Genomic DNA, 26,751 nt, shown 5'->3' on the forward strand with positions numbered 1-26,751 from the left:
CACACAGACCAGGGACAAAAGAGCCATCAGATCATTGGAAAACAAAGAGCTTGTAATAATGAAAAAAGGACAGATTTCGTAACCAATCACTTTTTCCTTTGAAAAAACACAATCACAGTAACTTTGCTGTATACAACCACCTAGAAACTATGAAACAGTATCACATTGTGCAGTATTTTTTTTTTCAAACCTACTTATCAAGAAGGGAATTCCACACTTCAAAAATTATATCCATTTGGGAAGGGAGGAGGAGGAGGAGACAGCTAATAGCGCAGTCACAGATACATCATGAGTCCAAGCAAGCGGCAATTCTTTGTCCTCACCTTTTCCACTGAGCCAAAACAGAAGAGTGGAGAAGGGGATAGCAAAAGAGAAAGGAGGGGGGAAGAAAGAAAGCACCCACAGAGGACTAATCACACTCCATAATTACTTTTGACATCTACAGGGCTTCATAGAAAGATCATTTAGACCAACACAGTGGGGAGGGGGAGAGGAAGGCGGCAGCGGGGCCCGGGGGGAGCTTTGGCATTTCCACTCTGGGCCCCTCCCGAGCGCCCATCCTTGGCCACGAGGACCTACGGGACGGAGAGGTCACGGCAAGTTCCACCAGGATGCCCAATTCCTCCTCTGGAGTGAAGAGTTTGCAATTTGGTTTACAGAGTTTGAGGGACTGTCAGGCCACAGGGCACCGTGCCAGGCAGGGGTGGTGCCGAGGCCAGGGCAGCCTTGGCTCCCACCGGGAGCAGGGCTGGGGTGTCAGCATCAGGGATCTTCCCGTGCTGGGTCCCTTCCCTCTCCTTCCCAGGGATTGGAGCCCCCAGGGATGGTGACACACCAGTTTAGCCACAGTGGCAGCAGGGGACGCTGGCCCCAAGGTGCAGAATTTGGGATGGGGGTCATGAAAAGGAGGCAAGGTCTGATGAGGTGACAGCCACTGAGCCCAGCCGTGACTGCTGCAGAGGTACCCCAGGGATTTACCACCCTTCCCCCAGGAGCCCCAGCCCCTCTTTTCCAAGGAGACAAAACAATCTGGTTGCCTTCTGGAATAAAAATGTAAATTAAAAAATAATAATAATGTTTAAGGCAGAAGATCACCTTCCCCCTGTGAGTGCAAGGCAGAAGGGCGGAGGAGAGGACAGAGGACACAGAGCTGGGATGCAGCATGTGAGCAAAGTGGCTTTTATGTCCCAGCTTGCCAAGCCATGTCCCAGCCCCAGGACACTTCCCAGCACATGTCCTGATGCTGGGGACACAGCCCCTGGAGCCCAGTGAGCAGAGCAGGGCAGGGCACATCCCTGCAGGACAAGGCCAAACCCCCATGGCCATTCAAAACACAGCAAAGGCTTCACACTGTCCCCACTGCTCATTGGAAGTGAAATCCCCAGGGATTGTCATCTCCTGCAGCAGGAAGTGCTTTCCTCCCTGTCTGCCACACTGGCCTGGCAGCTGAGCACCAGCACAGAGGCAGAAGGAGCAGCACAAGGGTTTTTAGGGAAGTAGGAGCAGCAGGATCCAGCTCTGCTGAGATTTCCACCAGAGATCTCTCCCATTCCAAGATGTTCATGCTGAAGGCTGCTGCCAGACCCCTTTCATTGGAATTAAACAGCAAAGACACTGAGAGAATGAGGAGGGCCAGGAGCAGGGTTGGGAAAGGTGTAGGATGAACACCAGCTGACTTTGGGAATGCACCTGGATGAGAGAGGTAGGAGCTTACTGGATACACAAAGGCTGCAGCCAGGAGTGCTGCAAATGCATTTCTTTTAAAATGTGGTGGGACAGCATCAGTTCTCATTGGAGAGCCGCCACTCCTGCTTGCTGAGTCCAAAGATCCCAATCCTGCCCTGCTGTCCTGCCAGGAACACACCCATGGCACATGGCATTGCCCTGCCCAAGCACAGGGACCTGGTGTTTCCCAAAGCCACACGGGGAACCCCAGCCAGCAAATAAACTCTGGGTGCTGCAACACCTCACCCCCTGCAACCCCAAAATCCCCAGAGGAGCAGCAGGATGGAAAGCTGGAAGGAATCAGCATGGAGAAGGAGGTTCAAAGGGAATCTCCAAAAGTCACAAATGCCACAGGGTGGCATCTCCTTTCCTTAGACTGCACCATCCTGATGGGTTTCACCACTCCAAAGCAGCTCCACAGCATCCTCAGAGCTGTACAATCCAACCTCCACTGAATCACAAGGCACAGCCCAGCACCTGAAATCCACAGCTTAAAGACTTCCTCAGCTTCCAGCTCCCACCCAGCTGCATCCCAACAACAAAAGCAGAGGATAAACCCCTCAGCTCCTTTTGATGCTGCTCTGTCCCTCTGGACTGCCACCCTGCTGCTGTCCCTACAGGAGTGTTCTCAGGCACCCCTGAGCAGAGCCCAGCTCAGAAAATGCAGCCACCCTGGGGATGTCCCCATCCCCTGGCTCCTGCTGCTCCCAAGGAGGGACAGGGCTATTTTCTCTCACCATCTGTTGTGCTTCATTAGGTCTCCCTTTATTGGCCAGATGTTCCTGTAGACGTGGAGCCATCCCAGCTTTAGTGCTCGCTCTCAGGAGGAATCTGCACGCCTGATTTCTCAGAAATCTCTGGGAGGGAGGGAACAGGCAGATGCAGGGCTGGGAGCTAGGAGCCTTTAAAAGCCACACTTCTGGGAATTCAGGCTGCTTTCCCCCGAGACAGCATCTTCACTGCCAAAAGGGACCATGTTTTATTTTAGGAGATCATGTTTGCTCCTCATAGCATGCTACCTCCCTTTTTTGTTTTTGTTTTTGTTTTTTTTCTCCTTACTTCTCCTGCCAGCAAAGACAGAAAAAGGGAAGAGAAAGAGCAGAGCAAGGAGCAGGGCAGATGGACAGACTGAATTCTTGCTTCCCATAAGGATTTGGGTAAACTACAGAATAAGAATTTAATCACTTGCAACCCGACCCACCCTGTCACGTAGGGAAGCAGAGGGTGGGATGGAACAGCAGCAGGATGGACAGATGGACACAGGCCACCCAGCCCTGCCCTGCCCTCTCCAGCCCAGCTGAGGAAGGCAGGGTGCTCCCAGGGGACTGGCTCCACTTCCAAATCACAGAACCATGGAATGGTTTGGGTTGGAAGGGACCTTAAGAACCATATAGGTCCAACCCCCTGCCACAGGCAGGGACACCCTCCACTAGACCAAACTGCTCACAATGTCTCTCTGCATTTTAATTTCCTTCTGAAAGGAAGATAATTACCAGTAAAGCTCAGATTCTTCGTGTAAAAAGCACAACACTTTGCTTAAGTAACACCCAGTGGTGTTACTTGATTTGAATAAATCCAAATAATTTTGGATTTTCTCCCTCCCAGTTCAGCTGCCCTCCCCTCAGCTCCCCAGGCAGGGATGGCTCCATTGCCCACTACTGCAAATACCCACACATGGTTTGGACATGGCACCAGTGCTAATTAGGAACGGAAATATTTTAAGGGGCTGAAATATTTTAAGGGACTTTATCCCAGACTGCACTTCCATGGGAATGGGAATGCTCTGTTTAAAGCATGAGCTGACCTGAGGGAGGTAAAGGCAGGAATCCAGCACAGCCCCACTCATCCAGCTCTGCTCCCACCAGAGCAGCTCCACGCGGAGGGAGATGAGAGGAGCAGCACCACAACAGGGTTTTAATCTATTTAAAGGGTTTTAATCTATTCCCAACTAAATGAAGAGAAGCAAGTTTCCTTCTTCAGCTCCTCTGGGCAAGAGGCACAGTAGGCAAGCTGCGGAAATGCAACATTCTGGTGCTGATTAAGGGAAACAACCACCAAACAGCAACTGAGGAGAGATTCCTGCCATTCCACTGCCCAAACTGGCACCAGCCAGGTGAGGATCCTCTGTCAGGAGTGTCACCCTTCCCTGGAACACCCAGGGAGAACAAGGGAAGGGAAGGACCACAGCACTCTGAGGGCTCCATGGCTCCCTCCCAGGAGGAGGGGAGACCAACGAGACCATCGAGTTCACATCTCTCTTCCAACATGATTTGCTCAGCTGTCCATTACCCAAATCTGCTCAAGTATCCCACTTGCCAAACTGGGAGAATGAGATGAGCCAAGGGGCAGATGACCAGGACAGTGCCCAAAAGAGGCTTTTTGCTAAACCAGGAGCCACAGAAGAGCTGTTTCCATCTCACCTTCCCCATCAGGTGGGCACACCACAGTTCTTTCCATGCTCCCTGAAACACACCACCACTCCTAAGCCCCAGCCTGATGAACCCCCTCTGTCCCATGAGAACTGACACCTCCTTGCCTTGTCCCACCTTGCTGGGCTGCTGGAGAACTCCTGAAAAGCTCCCTGCTCGGACTGAGATGCCCTCATGACACACCTAAGGCTTGGAAAAGTACTTTTGGATCTGGAGAATGAAGTTCCAAAGCCTTTGCTCGCTCAGTGGTTTGTGCTGTTGGTGGGAACCAACTCTCCTTTCCTTAGGATCATCTGCACTACTTTCACACGTGGAGAAGTTGGCTTTGAACTGGCATGAGAGACATGCCCAGAAGCAGCAGCAGCAACTAAAAAAATATCAGAAAGAGAAACTTTGGTTTAAAATAAAATTGAAAAGAAATAAAAGAGAGAGAAGGTACACACAGGTGCAAGTTGTCTCACTGAAGAGGTATTTGCAGGGGGCATCACCCCACAACCCTGGAGATGGAAATCTACATTCCCCACTTTGTTTTACCATTACAACCTTCATTGCACAGGACTCAAAATCACTCTCATATGGTTGTTAAGTTTCATAAATAAATGTGAAAACTATATGCAACAGATACATCATATTTCCAAAAAATTATAAGAAAAGTTACATCAAATTAAAAAGTAGCTTCATGAATGAAGATACTGCTCTAAGTGCACTTTCCCTGCAAGTGCGGCCAGTGCCTCAGCGCTGGATATGAAGGAAAAAAAACCAAACAACTGAAAAATAAAATCAACAACAACAAAAAAATCAGATTTAAAAAGTCCGGTTTCAACCAGTCAAAACCGGGCCAAGCAGAAACTGAGTGTGCTCTTGGCACTGTCCCGTGAGGGAGTCCCTATGATGCTTCATTATCCAGATAAGGTTTGTATGTCCTTGTTGAGACTGTAAACAATCCTTCTTTCCTGAACTGTCCTCTTTATTGGCAAAACAAAGTAAAATATTTTATTTTTGTTTGTTTGTTTGTTTGTTTAAAATAGAACATTAAAATTAACCCAGAAGAAAAGAAACGAAACACAGTGAGCTTGTTGGAGTCCATAGGATCTGGTCTGGAAGAGCTCAGAAAACGTGTTCAGTGTTTTCTCCTGTTTTCAGCTGGATCTGTACCAGAGCTCGGGTTACTTGGGGAAGAGGGGAACAGAACGAGAAAACAAAGGATGTGGAATAAGAGAACGTGGCCATCTCATGTGTTCACTTCATTTGCTAGGTCCTCTATCAATACCTTTGTGTCAGAAGCCTTCGACCTGGAAAAGAACAAAACACAAAACACTCACTGGGGAGAAGGAATTCCTGGAATGATGTGCAGACAGCAAACCCACAGTCCACTTGGGGGAATAAAAAAAGGGAAAATATGTCTTTCTTATGCAGAGGGGGAATAAACAATCTACTGTTTCACACCCTCCCACTCTCCCTGGGAATTGCAGAGCCTTGTAAAGATCCCCAGCTGTCCCTCAGCATCCCCCTCCTGTGGCACTGCCCACTCTGCCCATGGCCAGTGTCACCTGCCAGGCTGTGACATGTGGGGCACCTGCTCAGCCCTCCCCACAGAACCCCACCAAACCCTTGCAGGATCCACAGGAGTGTTCCTGCTCCATCTCCTGCTGGGCTGCAGGAAGGAGCAGGAAGTCCTTTAGGGATATGCCTGGCACATCTCCACTCACTGCATGTCTGAGGGATAAATGGGCATGGCTGGAGGGAACTCTAGCAGCCTTTGGCTCACATTCCCTTTGCATAACATTTTTCAGTCTCTAGCAGCCACCTTGGGGCTGTTGGTATTGGTCCCATCCGTGCAGGGACAAGAGCCAAGCACAGCCCTGGGGCCAGAGCACCCCTCCTCCTCCTCCTCCTTCTCCCACCCCTCCCAGGCAGTGCTGCAGGGATTGCACAACACTCCTGACCTGCTGTGCCTCAGCCTCGGCTTGCTCCCTGGCCAAAGGGTAGGGCGGCACAGCTGTGCTGCCAGGGCAGGAGGGACACGGGACACTGGAACTGCAGGGAAAACACACAGTGGGCAGGTTCAGGGGCTGGGGTGCAGGGTGGGGCAACATTTGGGGTGCAAGGATGATGGCTGGGAAGAAAAAAAATGTATGGGTTTGGATTTGAGAGAGGAAGGAGTCTGAGATCTTACATATGAACCTTAACCAAAGAATAACTAGAATCATACAGAGACATGGAATGGTTTGGGCTGGAAAGGACCTTAAAGATCATCTGGTTCCAACCCCCCTGCCAGAGGCAGGGATGTGAGTGACATCCATATTGCTCAGGGCCAAATCCAGCCTGGCCTTGAACACTTCCAGGGATCCAGGGGCATCCACAGCTTCTCTGAGCACCCTGTGCCAGGGCCTCACCACCCTCACAGAGAAGAATTTCTTCTTAATATCTAATCTAACTCTGCCCTCCGTCAGTTTAAAACCATTGGCCCTTCTGTCACCATGAGGTATAAAGAGCCCCTCTCCCTCTTTCTCAGAAATGTCTGCTCGAGGAGAACCTCTCCTCCAGTTTGCATTTATAACCTCTGGCAGCCTATTTCTGCAGGAGGGGACCCTTGTAAAAAGAGTGAGTAAAACGGGAACTCCCTTTCCTGATTTCAGGAGTTTCCCTTTCCTTTCCACTTGGGGTTCTGGTAAACCCCAAATGCCTAAAGGATGGATTAATTCTCTGGCAGAGGGAGGAATGCTCGTTTACTTAGTTGGACCTGCCCTACCTTTGATGACTTTGAAAATCTTTGCGTGACTTTGAAAATCTTGGCACGACTTTCAACCCTTTGTGCCATTCTCAGTGCAGGACTCCCAGTGCAGGACTCCCAGCCCATAAACAACCAACAGGCACTAGCAGCAGCTGCAGGGCAGGCTTCTGTAGCAGTTCTTTTACTTTCTTTTAAGCTTTTTCTTTCCTTTTTATCAGTTAATCTAAATATAAATTTAGATATCCATTTAAAGAGCAGTGTAGAATGTCCAGAATTATGATAAAATATATAATTTTCTAGCAAGTAAAGGTCATAAAGCTAGATGACTCAAGTAGGTTGATTTAACTGGGTCTAGTAAATCTCTATTCAATAAAAAGTGTAGAAATTTAAGAGGAAAAAAATAGTTGAATGAGAAATGTGTACTACAATATTATCATATCTTACATAAAAATGTAGCAGTAGGAATAACACTACTTATGGGAAAAATTACCTTACTGGCATGGATAAAGTTGTCTCTAGATAATGATGAAGACTAGACAAAAAACATGATTCTGACAGCTTCTGAATCCTAAGGGAAGAGTTTGAGGTAATGGAAAAGGTTTTGTCTTTAACAGGACGGAAGCACAAGTGCAATCTCCTCTGAGCACTGTGCACACTCAGAGCGCAGGGGGGACAGAACAGATGTGCAAACAGCAGAAGTTGTTATTTGGAGCACGGCTGAACGTACTGTGTGCCGAGGCGCGGCCGGCGCAGGGACACGCTCAGGCTGCGCTTCCACTGCTTGCTCTTGCGGCGGTTGCGCACGCCGTCCTCCTGGTCCATCATCTGGTCCAGGAGCGTCAGGTCGTCGGCGTTGAGCGGCGCCACCGAGATGTCCCTCACGGCACGGAACTCCCCGCAGTTGTTCAGGTGCTCGTTCTCCAGGCGGAAGAAGTTCCACACAAACCGCCTGCATGGATGGATGGAGAGGAAAAAATGAGAATTACCAACTGAGTTCCACTTTTGCAGGCGTTTCCCGCGTTTGGCAAAGCACTGGAGAAAAATCTAGTGGCTAACAGCAACATTTTTCCTCTGGAGAACTACAGAATCTATCCTAATATGGACAGCGTGGAGGTACATTGTTCAAGCATTACAAGGCAAATGCTGTTATAGGAGCTTCTTCCAGCCAGGTCTCATAAGCTTTTGGAGGTCTAAAACACACTCAAGATAGCACAGCTACCCTTGGAGGCATAAAAATCAGCAGGATGGCATCTGTGGCAGTGTTGGAAACAAAAAGGTTTAATAAAAGGTAAAATAACAAAGAGAGAAAAACTGAGCCAGGTGCCAGAGGTTCTTGATCCTGGTAAAACACCCCACAAAAGCCATTCGTTTCTTTGTTCACTTCTTTTTCTAGTAAATTGCTCAAGTGGGACTTTTTGGCTCCTGTCCAATTGGCTATCCTTAAGTTTGAGGTGAAGTCCCCCAGGCCTCTGAGGTGGCTTTTTCATGTAATCAAGGAGAGAAACTTCTGGGCTTCTTTCCTTTTTGAGGGGACAAAGGATAGTCTTGTCACTCTCTCAACAGGAGGCACATTCCTACAAAAGGCACTTTCAGCACCTACATGAGAGAGGGTCAGCATCAAGTTCTTCCCAGGAAGCTGTGGGGGTGGGTTTCCAGCTACAGGAAAGGTGTTTAAAACTCCTGGAAGCTTGCAGGATCCAAATCAATGACACAGAATACAAAGAGGTTTGAAAATTGGAAACTTGAAACTCAAGAGAAGTTTTAGTTGGAAATTTCAAGAAATTTGGTAAAAACTAACCCTTCAAGATTATGTCATGGCTCAGAAGGAACTGCAAACACAATGTGAAGGATTCAGCTCCAAACTGTGGCAAAGCCCCCTACCCTTTTCTTCACTCAGCACCCTGTTTGGATTAAATATTCCTGCTAATCCTGGTCTCCTTGAAACAAAAACCAGTATATTCCACATCCAAGGATCCAGCTGCTTCCCCCCCATTCTGATGTTGTAGAACAAAAAAGTGAAAATAAAACCAAGAGAAATGAGCTGCTCAGCCCAGCAGCCTTACCGGAACACCTCAAGAGGGGCAAACACAGTAGAAATGATGTCTGCAGCGTAGGGAAAGATTTGCATGGAAGTGAGGGAGATCTGGATGGTCCACGCAAAACGCAGGATGACATCTTCTACAATGGCACAATAGTAGTATGCCTGAGGAGCAACAAGAACAAAACAGCTCATCAAACGCCTTCTGCATCCAAAAGACCTCATCAGGTCTTTGGGAAGCTACAGAATCTGCTGCTCAAACTCAGACAAAATAAGGGCAGTGATCTCTTGGAAACAAATTTCATTTGTTGATCATTTCAATGAGAAATGATCTCTTGGAAACAAATCAGCTCTACTGCTGGAAAATCCCAGGCTGTAGCATTGAAATGCTCCAGTGGGCAACTGCAACATGCTCTAAACTCAGCAAGTTTGGTTAAAGTGTTACAAGGCTGTCCTAAGGTAAGAGCAGGCTGCATACGCACTTTCTGTGGGTAGACAATTCCTTCTCGGAGAAAGGTATTTTCACCAGCATTTTTGTCAAAGAGACCCCAGTCCATCTTCAGGTCCCAAATGAGGGTATAGCAAGAGCTGATGAAACAGAAGATAATCCACAGGTAGAAGAACACTTGGGTGTCACTGTGGTTTTTAGCTGGAAAAGAGAAGAACAACACACTTGTGTAGAACTGAGAGCACATTCCTTCTTAAAACAGCTACAAACTGCCTCATTTGAATAGTGGAAATCACCTCTTCTAGCCAAGTTCTGGCAAAATACATCAAATACAATTCTGAGCCAAACCAACACCCTTAGCAGTACCTGCTTTTTATTGTTTTTCAAATTCCACTTTCATCTCATTCACCTTTCAGCACTTGGGATTGAAATTTACATTAATATTTGGAACAGGCTCCCAGGGAAGTGGTCACAGCCCCAAGCCTGCCTGAGTTCAGGAAACATTTGGGGAACACCCCGAGGCACATGGTGGGATTCTTGGGGATGGTCCTATGCAGGGCCAGCAGCTGGGCTCAAGGATCCAACTCAGGATATTCCATGGTTTTTATTTTCCTGGATTCATGGCAGAGCTGCCGTTCTGGCTCTGAACAGCAGGTGGAAGCTGAGGGCCGCATTTCACAAAGGACACGGGTTCCTACAAAGGACACAGCACTGACGCAGAGCTCAGCGAGGAGGGTTTGGTAAGAAAATATTTGAGTTTGTATTAACATCAACAACAGTGAATCAGTTGGTAATTCCCCCATTTTCTCTCCACTAGAAGCCTGAAGAGCATGAGCAGTACAGGAATTACCCCCAGCCATTTCAGAGCTTGTGGTGGCGAGGGAAAAGGCAGCAGTACATTAAAATGTACAAATCCTAAAGTAGGCTCTGTATGGAGTTTTAAATACCCATACAGAGCTCCTCTTTGGAAACAGGAGACTGTGGGCCCACCATCTGCTCAGCTGGGGATAGTTTCTCCAACCTTGTTTCCCACTCCCCTCTGGAAAGGTTACGTTGCTCTCAATTTGGCTACAATTCCTTACATCAGCTGCTTGGGGAAAACCAAACAGAGCTGGTATTTCTGTTTGCTTTTGGAAAGCTGGCTCCAAAAATTCATGCAAATAAACTCCATTATGATGCTTCAGAAGGCTGAGACATTTTGCACCTGGCTGCTTGCAGGAATCTCTCCTTTCTGTGCAGCCTCAGCAATTGCTCATTCACCGATTCCCTCTAACAAAGCAAACAACATTTCCAGTACAAAAAAAGATGTTTTCAGCCCAAGCCCAACATCACACTAAACAACAGCACCTTTTTCTATTTATGTGGCTTTAAAACAATCCCTCTAGCTGATCAGCCAGGGAGCAACAGGACAATTTTCCCTCTGTATTTCCAGCAATTACGATTAGATGTAAAGCGGCGATCCGATAAAATTAATGGAGGTGAAAATGAGAGTACATTCCTCCCATTACGCCTTTCAGGCTTCCTGGACATGATGTGCAGGATATAGGTCAAACCCACACGTTCCTTCCCCTCTCAAAACACCCCCCTAAGGCAAACCTCTGAACCTTTCCCTCTCAAAACACCCCCCTAAGGCAAACCTCTGAACGCCACTCATGCAGCAAAGCCCGTTTTGCGCAGGAAAAGGGCACGGCGTGGCTGCAGCTCCCAGCTCTGAGCAGCTTTGGGGCAAGGTTGGAAGCCTTTCAGCACTCCCCACATGCTCAGCTTGGCCAAGACACGGGTCCAGCATCACACTGCTGTCCCTGCAGAGCGCTGACGTCACCCAGGAGCAGCGCTCACGGATGCCCAGGTACCTCACACGCTGCTGCTGCTGCTGCTGCCTGGAAACAGCCTCTCCCAGGCTATTTTTAACGTGCAGCTGCCCACAGAAAGGGACACAGGTGAGGATTTTGGAGCTTAGCAATGAGGGCTGCACTGCCAGGTTTCATTCCTCCCCCCGCCCCCCACAGCTCCTCCAAAGCCTCCACAACATTATTTCAGGAAGAAAAGGCAGATGCTGACATTCGGTGACTCATGAGACACTAAGCCTGTTCTTTCCAGCCTTATTTTTAGCTCATTAGATCTCCATGTTTAGTTCCCATTACCAGACCCTAAAGGATAATTCAGAGGCAGTTCATGGGTTGTATGTGCTTTCAAAGCACCTAAAATGCTCCAAAACACCCTGTGATGCTGCAGGGCTTCCTCTCACCTTAGGCTTGGCTTCCTCTCACCTTAGGCTTGGAAGTTACATCATGCTGCTTTGGGCTGGATTCTTTTCTGGGCTTTTTTTCCCCTTAAGGACAGAATTCAAATAAACTGAGCCTTATTCCACTCCATGGAGCAGCCATGGAGAAGGCAGTGCAGCCAGGACCATCCTGAGGAACAGGCAGAAGAGCAGGGAAGCACTGCTGGGCAGCTCTTTTGGAGCTCTGTGCTCATGGAGGGGCCACTCTGCCCCCTGATTCTCATCTCCAAGCACACAAGGGGTGAGGAAAACTCTATCCTAAGCTGGCAGTTACAGAGGAAGGAGATTTCAAAGGTTCTCACTGCTTAAACCTAAATCCCAGAATGGCTCAGGCTGGAAGGCACAGTGGGTCACCTGGTCCAACCTGTCTGCTCAAGCAGGGTCATCCCAGAGCATGTGGCACAGACTCTTGTGAGCAATTACAGAGAGTAGAACTGGGAAGGAAAAGGCCCAAGTGAGAAATCTAATCTCACCAATCTCAAAAGGATGTTCTTGCTTTCAGTTAAGTTATCCTGGGCTCAGTTCTCCTCTCCCTGCCTCTGTCTTTGCAGCAGCCTTTTCAGTGGCACCTGGGGTCACACTGCTTGGCCCCTTGCTCCTGCTCACCAACCAGCTCTGCAATGCATTCAGCTCCTGAAAAAAAAATTCATTAAAAACCCAAATCACTCCCTGGTAAAATGCCCTCATCAGAACTAGCCCATTGTCTTCAATCTTGGCCTCTAAGTCCTTCCTTTAATCACTTATCCTCCTTTTCCTCCTGCCTGCAGTTCTGTTTGATACCTTCCTTCCTTCTGTCCTCATTGGTATTCAGCTGGTGTGCAGAAATATGTTACTGCTCCAGGCAAGCAATTATAGCTGGGTCTCTGCTGGCTGGTCCTAGCAGCCCTCTCCACTGCTGCTCAGGGGGAGAGAAAATCAAGGCATTCATATTCTGCCCAGAGGCTCCATCAACTCCTGGCCTGCCACTTTTCCAGGAGCAATACAGAGCTCTGCATATTTATGATGATGTCAGGGTCTATTTAAGCAGGAACTGTTTCATCCTGTGTGTTTTTTCTTTGTTTAATGAGGTGCTAGAAAACACCAAAAACCATGAGACAGAGAGGCTCTGGAAGAGAGAAGCACTCTGGCAGATCTCAGCCTCTCCAGGAAGGAAAAAAGGAAGTTTTTGGTACTCCATGGTACCAGTGACATCCCCCAAACGAGGCATGAAGGACCTTCCTGCTCCATGCCCCACCACAGAGCAACCTCCTGAGCTGCTGTTACTCAAAGCAGCACGTGCAGGACAAAATAGCAGCAGCACAAACCATCTGAAGCTGCAGGTGCAGCGCTGAGCCTGAGGATGGGCTGGTTTCAGTGCTCACACTGCCATGCCCGCAGCCTGGAGGTGTGCACTTATGTCAGAGGCTATCTGAGCCCACAGGGCTCCTCCACTTGCCACAAAGCCAGTGGGAAGCAGCGTGCCACAAGAGCTGTTTGCAGCCTTCACCACAGAATTTCCATTAGCATCCTCAGTTTACCCTGTAACATGCAATTCCAGCAGATCCTCGGCACAAATACACCTCAAATTGCTCCAGAAGGTCAACTAGATAAATAATGGATGGCTTCCACCTTTGAACTGAAGCTGTGAATGGCCACAGTCCCAGAAAACAGCCAAAGGCACTTGCAGCAGCAGAATTTACTGCCTGCAAAAAGTGCTGATAGGCAATATCCTGCATCCCAGCCCAGCCCCAGGGGCCACAGAATCTCACTGGCATTCTGAGGGAGCACTGCTCTGCAGAAATCACAGCCCCTTGGAAGCACAGGCAAGAGAAAATGCTGCTTTCCATCAAAGAGAGACAGCCAGTGCTCTCCTGAATGCTGTTAATATTGACTTTACCTCCACAGAATTCAGCTGTTTACCCTGCTGAATTATTCTGGGGAATGTAAACACTATATAGTATTCACCACAGCAAAAATCAATGCCATGTATTATTGAAGGGCTGGATAAGAGCACAATGGCCCTTGATAAGCATTCCTGGCTTGTCACCCACCGTGGCTTGTGCTGATGGGGAGGGCTCTGATAACAGCTAGAGGTTATCAGGGAACACAGCCAGGTAAGCCCTGCTACACAGAACACCAACAACACAGCCACAGCAACTCTGCCAACTAAACAGCCCCCAGTCCAGGCCTGCCAAAGCCAGCCTCAATCACAGATTTAAGCAGAAGCAAAGCACAAATGTATTTAGTGTGCAAGGCAGCTCTGAGCAGGCCTAGGGATGCTGTGTGCCCATTAACTCCGTCCCAGCACACCACAGAGCAGGGTGACAGCCAGAAGTGACTTATCTACATAAGAACTGCCATCAGAGTGACATCCCCAAGCATTTGTCTAACATCTCAGTGCTCAAAGCACAGCAACACCTCTCCCCTCAGTAATTAGATCTCTTAATGAGTGGGTAGAGCTGCCTTTCTGCCCAGCCAGCACGTCCTGCTGTTTAGCACTGATCAATGGCAGAAGCAGGACATGACAGGGGACTTGATGCAGTTAAAAGGCAAAAATAACCCACAGGAGCACAGGCTGTGGAGAGCTGTGGGCTCTGCCAAACACTGACTCTTCCCTAAGAACCTTCCCTTGGATTGTGCAAACCTCTGCAGTCGCCTCCGGGCACAATTTAAGCAAAGCAGCAGCGAAGAACTGTCAAGAGGCAACATCTCATATCTTCTTTTAGCCAAGAGTCTACGTTTGCAGAGCAGGGAAATCCCAAAATCGTGTTTGGATTAAAAACCCTCTGCAGGTCTGCATTGGTTTGTGTCTAATCTGAAGACATGGCAGCAAACTCCTGGCTTGTACCTCAGCAAGTGACAAGTGTGATTTAGCTGCAAACAGGAGGAAGCACATCAGCCATGGCTGAGACTGGAGCTGGTTCTTTTCTGGTGCCTCCTCTCAAAAGAGCACTTTTGAGAAGTGCTGTTAGAGAAAGTTTAATGTCTACCTTGAGAAGGATGGGGTTTCCAATCAGAGCATTTGCCAGAAGTCTCACTAATAAGGATATCTGGATTTATTATCAGAAATGAATAGCATTTCTGGGGATGGGGACACAATGCCATCTGCTACCTCTGTAGTTATTTGATATCCAACAGCAGATTCTTTCAAAATTTACTTCTTTTAAAAGCAAAAGAGAAAAATTGTTAGATGACTGCATCTCCTACATTTCTGCACCACCACAGACTCCAGACCTGTGTGTATGTGACAGGAAGATTGCTTGTAATGCAGCCACTTGCTTTCCTTAAAATGTTCCATTAAAAAAAGGGTCAGGCTTCCCACCTTAAGTGCCTGTGAAATGAAGAATCACTAGGTCACCCTTTTAACTTACACCTCATTCATTAGCATTCTCATTTCCCCAGCCACCCTTAACACAAAGGCATATTAAGTAACATTTGTGTTATTCTAAAAAAGAACAAAAGCTACTCAGAGAGCTATAAAAATTTTAGTAACCAGTTGTAAAAAGCAAAAAAAAAAAAAAGTATTTAAATTATTAAAAAGAAAGTTTCAAATAATTTAAGAAATCCAACAAAGATAACTAAAACTGAGAGTACTCAACCTATTATTAAGACTTTTAAATTAAAGCAAAAAGTTAAAGTAAAAAAATAAAGACTAAAAATAAAATTTTAGTAGACACGGGCCAACATACTCAATATTAAATAAAACCTTAATACCCATAACAAATAATTATGTTATAGCAAGAGGGCAACTAACTAATATAAAAAAGCTATTTCTACAAACCATCAAAATATAAACTTAGAAAACAAGTGAAGATTCATAAGTTTTTGTATATACTCGACTCTCCAAAGGCACTGTTGAGTAAGAACTCATTAAAACAACTAAAAGTAAAGATCACATTTAAAAATAAAGAAATTATTTTAAAAGTAAAAGACCAACAATATGTAAAACATACTAAACTTAATATTAACAATTAGTAAAACCAAAATTGAAAATCAAATGTGGCTGCTCCTGCTGCAGCATTCCAGGGATGCTCCTGGCTCCACCCCAAGCACTATCCCTGGGATACTGGGCTGGGTGTCAGCAATCAGCTGAGCTAACAGGAAAGCAGGAGAAACCAGGGTACCACAGAGCCCTGAGGAGGTCAGAGGGCAGGATGAGAAATGTTTGCCCATGGCAATGCCTCCCAGTTCCTCACTAATGACACTGCTGCCTCTCTGATGGAAAGGATCAGAAAGACTGCCTAATGAACACAACTCATTACTGGAGGCCTCCTGGGCACGGGGATGGCAGGGTTGCAGACAAAAACTCATCCTAGCTCGCAGCAATGTGACAGACTGTGCATGTTTTGGCTCCAAATAATCATCCTGGTGGAGCTGCCAGTGTGCTGTGCTAAGGGAAGGCGTGTGAAAACGGCAAGTATTAAGAAAGAAGCCAGTTAATCCCATTACAAAGTTTGTTTTACTTCAAGAGGTCAATCCAAGCACTCTATAAGGCTCCTGTGACACCTAAATCAAATGCTGACAGCTCTTTCAGCGCTGAGGAAGAGGGGAGAGATGGGAGGTCTTGTACCAACACACAAGTGAGGGAACAAGGTCTCATAAATGCTGCTTGCTTGATTCTTTTGTGATTTTTTTTTTAAAGTTTTGTGCTTACAAATATTCTACATGTTCACTTATTTTGCCCTGCTCCACCCCCTAAAACTGAACTCATCTATCTGAGTTGTGGGAATATGCACTGTTTCAGTCCCAGTTCTCCCATCCCCTCACTGTCTCCTGCTGTAAACATGCAGGATCACAGTGCTTTATTGTCCCAGCCACCTGCAGCTTCTAACACAGCACTGCCAGGGCCTAAGTGACACAACCAACCACCCACAGGGCTCAGGTGCAGCCAGGTACCTCCTGCAGCCCCCAGGGCCACAGCTGGATGTCACCCCAGCCTGCTGTGCATCACCAGCAGATGATGGTAACCAGAAACCTCTGCAGTCACCTCTGGGCACAATTTAAGCAAAGAAACAGTGAAGAACTGTCAAGAGGGAACATCTCATGTCTTCTTTGAGCCAAAAGTCTACATTTGTAGAGAAGTCAGAGCCCTGCTCAGGGCCCTGCAGGGGACAGAGTGTGGCAGAAGTGACCTGTCCCTGGCAGAAGCAGTGACCTGTCCCAGCATGATGTGGTGTCACCACTGGGAACAGCCAAAGCCATCCTGATTAATGAGGAGTGTGCAGCAGGGAGACACCTGGGAATCTTCCACTGCATTTTCCAACATTTTGCACATTTCCCATTCATCTTCCTCTGGTCAGACTTGCTGCTTGAAGCTCTCTATTAATAAGGGATGGTCCAACACCTTCCATTAATCGCAGGATGGATTTTGCCTTGAAACTCCACATCTCTATTCCATGGCCCTTTTCTCTTAGGGCTGCCTTTAAAAATCATAAATTAGACATTTCTGCAGAGAAATCTCTTTCTGAAGTGATGGGGAGAGCAGAGATAGAAGTGCTGCCCTTCAGAGACAGCCCTATTTAGTTAACTTCAGCATTTTTAATTACTGCCAATTTCCTGAGCTGTTTAATGAGAAAGTGCATGGCAGTTCCATTATCTTAGACCCACCTAGGGCTCTCCAGGGCACCCCAAGCCAATGGCAACTGGTGCTCAGCAGGCTCATTTGGAGTACCTGGAAAAACTGTGGGAACAGGATGGAAGAAGAGATGCTTACTCAAATTTCCAGGCCATGTGGATTAACTTTGGAATAATTCAGAGGTTAATAAATAGCAGGATTCTACTTAGACCACAAGGATTTCATTGAATAAGGTGCGTGAATCAAACTGACAATGTCCATAAAACATCCTGCCTTTCAGTTAAAGGATAAAATCCCACACAGCCAATAGCAAGGTAAACAAAAAATGGTCCCACTGAACCAGTAAATCCCCCAAACCAGGAAAATTATGAAAGAGAGGCACTCAAGAAGCTCAGTTCTTCAAGCACAGAAGCCAAACATATTTTGGTATTTCCAATGACACCATGTGAGCATGCTGCATCAAGGTGAGAAAACTGTCAGCAGCAAAACCACAATATCTCATTTTAAAATTAATAAAGTTGGAGCAAAAATCATGATTGAAGCTTCAGAAGTGACCAACACTCCATGAGTAGCACAACACAACTGTTTCTCAGAAGAGCTGAACACCTAAATATAACAACCCTATCCTACACAGCCTGAGTCAGGTCTGAGTGAGGAGTGAAACCAAAGCTGGCTATTCCAGATATGCAGTGTGCCTTCTTTAATGCAAGCACAATTTTTAAAAGAAGAGAGGGCCATGGATGTCCCTCTCTGGGATCTCCTTGGTGTAAGGAGGACATGGACCTGCTGGAGTGAGTCCAGAGGAGGCCATGAAGATGCTGACAGGGATGAAGCACCTCTGCTATGGGGACATGCTGAGGGAGCTGGGAGTGTTCAGCCTGGAGAGGTGACCAGATGGCTCTGGTGTAACCTTAGAGCCCCTTCCAGTGCCTAAAGGTGCTCAAAGAGAGCTGGAGAGGGACTTTGGACAAGGGTCTGGAGTGACAGGACAAAGGGGAACGGCTACAAACTGACAGGGGGGAGGGTTAGACAAGATATGATGAAGAAATGCTTCCCTGTGAGGGTAGTGAGGCCCTGGAACAGGCTGTCCACAGAAGCTGTGGAACACATCCCTGGAAGTGTTCAAAGGTCAGGCTGGACAGGGTTGGAGCAACCTGGGATAGTGTAAAGTATGCGGGTTGGAACTCCCTGATCTTTAAAGTCCCTTCCAAGCCAAACCACTCTGTGATTCTACAAATGCTGTGATAATGTGGACTGAAGCCTCTTTAGTGGTGCACTTGTCAAGAAGAGCACATCTGCTTTTGGCAGAGTGAAAACACAGCAGAAAGCAGTTGCATGTCAAAACAACGCCGCACTCGGGCTGAATATTCCGCCGCAGGCTTGGGCTTAATCATCTGCTTCCCCAGCAGCACGTAGGTTTCCCTAGGGATTAAATAAGGCAATGTAATACTCTGTTGGCTGGCTCTGGGGAAAGCTACTCAGCACTGGCAGGGAACTTAATGCCAGCACTGAGCTCCTTAGTGCAAAGCAAGGGTGGGAAAGAAGGGGACAGAGCAGGCTCCCCGGCTGCCAGGTAGCTTCGAGTTACAGCCGTGCCTCATTTGCCTGAGCAAACACACCCTGCAGCACTTTATTTACAGAACACGGCCTTTGCTTCTCATTCCTTTGGGAGAGATAAAAATACTGAGAATTCCTCCCCTGGGAACTCAGCAACAGTTGTCCTCGTGTTGTTGTTGTTGTCTCTGAAACGTGGCTGTGCTTGCGAGCCGTGCTGGAGTCTGCGCTCGTCTATGCCACCACTGCTTGCTCCAGAATTATGTTCTGGGGCAGCTCCTCTCCCGTTTGCTTCACTAATCCCAGTGATTCCTGAATATCAAGATGACAGCTTGGAGTTACCCCTGTAAAGCTGGTCTGGTCCCAGACCAACAGCATTGCAAGTTTCAGAGCAAAATCCTAACAGAATTCACTTTGCTCTCTCAGCAGTCTGACATCCAAACTGCAATTAGCAGAGAAAATTGCACCCTGCATCTGAATCCAAGGGAAGGAAAGTAAAGAAGTTGCTTCTCCCAGGGAAGAAAGAATCCAAATTATGCACTGCCTGAGCAATATGAATTATTAAACAGGGATATTTTGGGGAAACAGACACTTGTCAAGAGCCCACAGTACATGGTGCTACAGCAGGGATCCTTCACTAGAGGAGGTTTGGAGTAGGGAATACCACCCAGGACTAGAACAGAAACATCACTTAATAAGGTGGCATTTGTACATTTGTTTCGTTTCAGTTGTTTTCCAGCAGCAAGCCCAGGAAAACACAGAGTGCTGCCAGTGCACTGTGTATGAATTAGCTGCTCTCCACACCAGCAAACCTTCCCAGCCACACACCCATTTTCACAGGGCTGGCAGGCACTGACTAAAACCCACAGAGCAGCTACAAGCTATCCAGAGTTCAAATGAAGGGAGGAAGATGAGCCTTCTCAGAGGGCTGTGATGTCCCCAGGCCTCCCAAGTGGAGAACAGGCACTGGTGTCCATTACCTGACCTCCCAAGGAAAGGGCAGGGATTGCCCTCTCCTCCTGGCAGCCAAAAGCTGTCATTCCAGAGGTGTAAGTCATAGGCTTGCAAGAACAGGCATGGAAGACTGTTAAAATAAAACTCTGATACCACAGAAATTACTAGGTTTGTTACTGAAATTTACAGCAGGTCTGAGGAGCAAGGAGCTTCACCAATTTGACACCTGTTTTGGGCAGCACTTCCTTCAGAACACACAGCTCCCCCCAACAGATGTTTAGGAGGTAAGAGAGGGGTGTTTGCTATCCTTGGGCAGACACAGAGAAGATGTGATTGAGCAGCACATCTATTTTCAACAGCAGCATCATAACAATTTGATGATAAACCATCTGATTCCAAGTTCCAAACAAACTGGTGACCTATGTAAAGCACTTTGATAAAATTGGCTTCTTAACAGGTCCAGCACACTAGAAAGTGTGCTTATGGCAGGATGGGAACAGCCTCCAGGCCTGAGGGGACATGTGCAGGGCTTTAGGCAGCCCTCTGAGAAGTCCAGCACAGTGACATTTACAAATCTCTGCTAACATGTAATTTCCAAAGGCCACGAAGCTTCCAATTTTTGTTTTGTACGACAGCAATAATGATGTGCCACTGACAAAACTGGACAGACAAAAGCTGGGAGTCAGGAACGTCTCACAGCAACGGGAACAAGGCTCATAAACACCTCATTACAGCCCACTCCCTGCCAGGCTGGGAAAGGGGACACCGGTTATGTGTGGCAGCAACCAGAACCAGGGTAGCAACACTGGCAGGAATGAAAAGCTTCAAGGGTGGTGGAAAAAGGTCAAACTCTTCAACAGGACCTTTTGACAGAGGCTGGCTCTCCTCTTGGTTCCAACCTGTCCTGGGCTGAAGGATAACTGTGTATTTTATTGTCATCTGTCAGAGCTGGGGCGGTTCTCTGCCGTTCATTGGGAAGTTTTCTTTATCTCTACCATAACCAATCCTCCCTTCAGGAGATCTCTTCTGTCCATGGGCCATTAATTATTAATTATCTTCTGTCCATGGGCCAGTGAGTGTCCCTGCATGGCTGATCCAATTCCAGCATCCCATGGGGAGATGCTCCACCCAGGGGAGGAGCCAAGCATTCCTGCCTGGATACAATCTGAGCTTTGGGACACCACAGCAGCCTTTGCCCCCTGCATTCCCAGAGGAGCAGCTTTCTGCTGCCCTGCATTGCCAGAGGGAGCCCAGGCCCATCTCCAGCAGCCCTGGAGCTGCAGAGGAAAACGTCCCCCCTTGTGCAGGATCCTTGCTGCAGCAGAGCCACAGCTGGCACTGCAGGAGGGCTGAGCCCCCATGGGATGGGGCTGGGACACCACCCTGACACACAGGGGGGCAGCTCCTTATTCTGATTCCATCAGTGGGTTTTTTTTGTTTGTTTGTACTATTGTATTTGTATTTTAATTTTCCTGTTAAAGAACTGTTATTCCTACTCCCATATATTTGCCTGAGAGCCCCTTAATTTCAAAATTACAATAATTCAGAGGGAGGGGGTTTACATTTTCCATTTCAGGGGAGGCTCCTGCCTTCCTTAGCAGACACCTGGCTTTCCAAACCAAGACACAGCCCTACCCCAACTGAAGGCTCTGGCAGTGTGTCCCCCCTGAGGGAGGCAGAAGCATTAGTCAGCCTCCCCAGAGCAGCTCTGGGTACAGAAGATATAAGCAGTGATTCTGCAGCCAGGGAATCTGCCTGTGCCTCATCCCAGGCTCTGGCAGTGGTGACTAACTGGACTGCAGGGCTGCAGAATGTCACTGAGCAAACAAGTTAAACAGGAACAAGCTTCAGAGACAAGGCAGCAGGGAGGAGATGCAATGTGGATGCTCCCAGAGGATGCTCCCACACCAGCTCTGGATACAGAGCCCAACTCCCAGCCTTCAGCCAGCTTGGGCCACTGCCCCTCCCTGCCATCAAAATACACTGACAAACATCATCAGTGTGACTCTGGGCCCAGCTATGTCAAAGCAGACATTTCTTGGCCACGGGAAGGTTTCTAACAACCCTGCCACCCCTCCAAAAAACCCAGCATGTTAACTAGAATCATGCCTTCAACACTTCTCCCTGCCTCACCACAGGAATATTTCAGGCTAAGTAATTGCTCACGGCTGTGTGTGGTTGCTAATTTCTGGGTATATAGAAGGGAGATATTCTCAAATGAAAGAATACAGCTTTTAGGGCTTCAGAACAATGAAAGGCAGGGCAGGGCGACTGCCTGAAGTGCAGAAACTAAAAGCTTTTTCCTTCAGAACAAGAGTAGAATCGAGTAATTGTCGTTTCCAGGGAGATGAGGACCTTCAGGGATCAGAGCTCAATCTGCAGTTAAATGGATTGGAAACAACTCCTTACCAGCTGCTGAAAAAACATGGATAGAATCACACAGGAAAATCAGAGAGAGCATTTTTTCCTGGCACTGTGCACATGCCTTCACATTTAGGAATGATGGACGGATTATTTAGATGGTCCAGGTTAAATATTCATGAATGTTAAGAGAGAAGTATTTGCTGTGCTATCCCTTTCCTCATCTATCTCCCTCCCATTCACCTCCCTTTGCAGCAGAACCTGACAGGTATTTCAGCTTTCAAAAGACAAACCTAAAAGTTCCCTCCCCCGCTCCCTAAGTGCAATTCTAAGCAGACCAGGGATGTGAAAAACACCTCAAATAAGATTTTAAAACACTCTTTACAAGTTGGGCAGGCCCCTGCCTTTCCCCAGAGATGTTTCACAGGTGCCAAAACACAAGAAGCTCGCGTTTCAATGAGATGCCAGACTGAGCCTCTCTTGTGTAAAAAAAGCAAACCTCAGGAGCTACACAGGATTCTCCAAAGCCACCAATACCTTTGTGAGTGCTGTAGAGGGCTGCAAATGTCACCACGAAGAAGGTGGTGGAATATTTTCCAGCGTTAACCAGATGAAAGGCCCGTTTGTTATCGCGGTAACGGCGCAGGCACTGGATGAATCGCAACCAAGCAGGGATGCACTGGACAACTGCTCTCACTCCGTAGGAGTAGCTGTTACAAATCTGATTATCTGCAAGAAAAACAGGAGTTGAAGCTGTTAAGGCAAAGAGTTAGTAAGTCTAAGAACTGTTTTTGTCTTCCTGTCTGCAGTGTCCCTTTATGGCAACAATTCCCCATCAGCAGCTGGTACAAACTGCAAGAAGCCCAAAGTAGCTCAATATTCCATCTTGGAGGTGTTCAGGTGACATCAATAACACATCCAGACAGATCACCATCTAACTCCCTCATCCTGCCAGTATAACCAACATGCTAGATTAGAAATTATCTATTTTTAAATGTGCTCAGAGCTGTTGGCAGGACTGTGAATAATCAAATTAAGGATGGAATTACAAAAGGCCTTTGACACTGGATTTTTGTGCATAAATGGGAAACTCTGCAGGACAGCTCTAAAAGGCTACTTTGCCAAAGCTGTCCTTGACCTGTTTTCCTTGTGCATTGTAATAGGAAAAAACACATTTCAGTATGGGACTGAGTTTGGCATTTTTCACTTTGTTTTTTAAAATGCAAAGCCAAGGCATAGTCTGGTTTCAAAAGCTGAGATGAGAAGCAACCACACCACAATGCCATTGCGTCCCCTCCTCCATGTTTGAAAGCCTTCTTTTTATTAAGGCAATGACCAGGAAACGCTCAGCTTTTCCTGGAACTCCCCAAGAACTCCATATTCTTCTGCTGTCTCAGCACATCCAAACCAAACACCCTGCTGCCTAACATTCATTTGTTTCTTATTCACACTGAAGGAGACACATTATTAGCTGATATTTATCCCAAAACACCGTGCTATCATTCCACTACTCAGATTGGAAGAGGACAAATTGTTATGCATACAGTTGCTTTATGTATTTTAATTTTATTTTTAATAAGTAAATATTTAGCCGCTCGCAACGCTGTCTCTTAAAATGAAGGGGAAGATCAGACAGATTCGGAGAACAAAGTGAACACTGATGCTTATTGAAGCATACAGCAAATTCTCTCAGCAAGTGTCAAAACCATCAGACAATATGATTTGCCAGCAGTCACTGCCTGAAATGGAAAGTCAGCAGTGAGGAGACAGGTACTGTTTTGCCACTGGGAAGGCCAAAGTCAAAATTCACATTCCAGCTCTGTGTTCCTTCTGGCTAGAAAATAAGGGAAGACAGAGCATGGACAGCCCTGGCAGAGCAGCTTAAACTCAAATCAAGCAAGAGATGGCACCAAGGAGCTTCTCCATCCTCTCCTGCTTCAGAATGGAGCCTGTAAGAACCAGGCTATACCACAGAAAGCTGTGCTCAACCAGCTCAGGATTCTCATGATGAGCAACAGGAAGAGGCTAAAGGCAAATACATGGTTAAATTACTATGAAATAAAACAACAATGCCAGGAAAATGGATTTCTCTTTCCAATCAGGAGTGCTGTGTCTAAATTCTTTGATGGATATAGACATTGGGCCAAATGACTGGATTAGGAAATGAACACTGATGTCAAATTCCATTTCTCTGGATGGAAGTAACAACGGGAAGAATCTCTCTAATGCCACATTTACAACAAAGGCCAATTATTTTGGTTTTCTGTACTATTAATAACCCTTTCCAAAACATACAATTAGGAAATTGCCTGGCTCAGTGTTTCTCAGGTCATTTTGACCCCATTCCCAGGGCTCATCAGCATTACCTGTATCTGCCAGAAGTCCAGCATTGTCCTCCCACTGAACCTCAAAGCTGTAGAAGCAGATCATGTATTCCAAATCCATAAGTATCACCACCAGGCTGTTGAGCTGGTCAGCCAGCCAGAAATCTGCGAAGCCTACCTTGTGGAAGGGAGCAGTGAATACTCGAAACTGTCAGGAAAAAACAAAGCAGGAATAATTCATGGCTGTGTCAAAGGCATCCAAATGCAGTGGCAGGACATCACAGAACTGAACAAATATGGAAATAACAGAAATGCTTGAAGATTTACTGCTGACCTTTTGCTCCTGTTGACAAAAAAGGATAACTGTCTCCCTGCTTTCAGTACAAAGAACATTCTTGCTTTCCTCCTCCTGTATGCATCTATTCCTGTGCCCCCCCAGCCTTTTGTTTTTTACTGGCAGAGCAGCCCAGTCTCCTCTAACCAAGCTCTTTCCCAGAAACTCCCAGTCTCCATTTAAGAGCTCTGCACAGCTCCATTTCTCTCACTGCCCCTCACTTTGATCAGCACTTTCTTTCAGGCATTTACATCGTGTCCACTGACATCTTCCACGTTTACTTTCCCCCTCACACTTAATGTCAGTTGGATTTAGACCCATTAGTCTGGTCATGCCTTGGTTTACTTAACTCATGAGTTGTCCTTTGGTGTTAGAAGTTGTGACAGTGAGGATTGTTACTGGGTCTGCCAAAGTCTCCAGCAGGGAAAGGGTGAAAGAAAAGGCAGAGGAAATCCTATTGCCTGTCAGTTGGACTCCCCCTCAATCCCAGTCCACTTTCCCTCTAAGCCTGAAGAGCAGTTTTGCTCCTTCCAAAGCAGACAGTTTTCTGCTCCATTACCTTTGATTACCCCTCTCCCTACCCAGTTAGTTGTAGTTACTAATGGCCAATTTCTCACAGAGAAGGCACCAGCACCATCCGGTCATTCTGGGATTTATGAACCTTTAAATTAATGAAAGCACAGGCTAACACTGATCTTTTATACTGCTCTCCTTATTAACCTGAAGGGTGCACAGCTGCACAAAGCCAGGAAAGGACTGACACATCCCTATCAGCCTGTAATGCAGATTTAAGGCTCTGCTCCTAAAATTTCAAAGCCAAATAGGGGATTAAGAGTTAGTGGCATAAAGCAGATATGGATCTTGACCCAGAAAGCTCTGAGCTCATGCTGGATGGCACCTATTCCCAGGGGTCAAACAAGGCCAGATTTAGGGAGGGCTGTCTTCAAAGGTGCCCAGCTGCTGAACAGAGGTCAAAAACCACACCAGCCTTCCCTTATAAAAACTCTTTCCTCCCTTTTCCCAACACTCCCTGATACTATCTATCTGTTTCATCACAGACCATTGTTTTGTCCATGAACAAAGACTAGCTAAGTAAATGAAATGTGAAAATAGCTTTACAGACAGATTCTCCTGGAGAAAAAAAAAAAAAAAAACAAAAAAAAAACAAAAAAAAACCCCCAAGAAATAATATTCTTGTTATTTAATTTAGGTGGAAATTCTTCAGCACTCCAGGTGACAGCATAAAACTTTTAAGAGAATAGAAGTTTTCCACCTACAGGTTACAGCTGAGGAGGAGTCAACAGATAGATCCATGACATATCTGGCACTGGCATCTGAGTCAACCCTCCTGCAGAGCCTGAGCTGCCACCTGAACCCTCCCAATGCCATGAGCCAGGCACTGTGGCTTCTGCTGCTGCCCAGGCACAGCTGGAGCTGCAGCCCCAATTCCAGTGGAGCTACCACAGCCAGCTCCTGCCTTCCCAGCTGAGAAGTGTCTGCAACATCCTCCAGATAAGGATAAAGTCATAAAACACCAGAGCTGCAGCTCAGTTTCAATAACCAGTAGCAATTCTCTATCAACACTTCCACAGCCTGAGCACAGACTTCCTGGTGCTGATCCCTGCACTTTTAATTGGTGCTGAGATGCCAGATATCTGAGCTGAGCTTTTCACCTCTCACGGACAGGCTCTCCCTGCACTGCTGTGGCCATGGAGCTCCTGCAGAGAGCGTGGGCACAGGGACATTCCCTGGGCTCAGATCCAACTGCTGCCCTGAGCTGCTCTCCCCAGCCCACACCAGGGCACTCAGGGGCTTCTCACTGGCAGCAAAGGCACAAAGAATGCCCACCTAAGCACTCAGGCAAGAAAGAAGAGCCCAGCAGGGGAATTAGACTTTACTACAGGCTAAATAACTTCTTTCACTCAGATTCTGATGTTTCACCATCCCTCAGGGATTAGCAAGAGATCCCACCCTCCACCAGTTGATGTTGGTCACAGGGGGAGGCAGGAAGC

The 26,751-nt window shown here is 47.1% G+C and overlaps 1 protein-coding gene across 2 annotated transcripts in view; it reads right to left on the reverse strand.

The window, feature by feature from the left end:
• Nucleotides 1–3,535: 3,535 nt before the first annotated feature.
• XPR1 (xenotropic and polytropic retrovirus receptor 1) overlaps nt 3,536–26,751 on the reverse strand; it is a 111,055-nt gene continuing 87,839 nt past the window's right edge. The window contains exons 10-16 of one of the 2 annotated variants that reach the window (XM_058808185.1): nt 24,448–24,613; nt 22,619–22,810; nt 9,409–9,575; nt 8,952–9,091; nt 7,616–7,837; nt 6,101–6,191; nt 3,536–5,446 (exon numbers count right to left, since the gene is read on the reverse strand). In XM_058808185.1, the coding sequence (XP_058664168.1) occupies nt 5,432–5,446; nt 6,101–6,191; nt 7,616–7,837; nt 8,952–9,091; nt 9,409–9,575; nt 22,619–22,810; nt 24,448–24,613 (993 nt within the window). In that variant the 3' untranslated portion in view covers nt 3,536–5,431. The remainder of the gene's footprint in view (nt 5,447–6,100; nt 6,192–7,615; nt 7,838–8,951; nt 9,092–9,408; nt 9,576–22,618; nt 22,811–24,447; nt 24,614–26,751) is intronic. The other variant, XM_058808186.1, reaches the window with a different exon arrangement.

Source organism: Ammospiza caudacuta, chromosome 7 (assembly GCF_027887145.1).
Source record: "Ammospiza caudacuta isolate bAmmCau1 chromosome 7, bAmmCau1.pri, whole genome shotgun sequence".
Lineage (NCBI taxonomy): Eukaryota > Metazoa > Chordata > Aves > Passeriformes > Passerellidae > Ammospiza > Ammospiza caudacuta.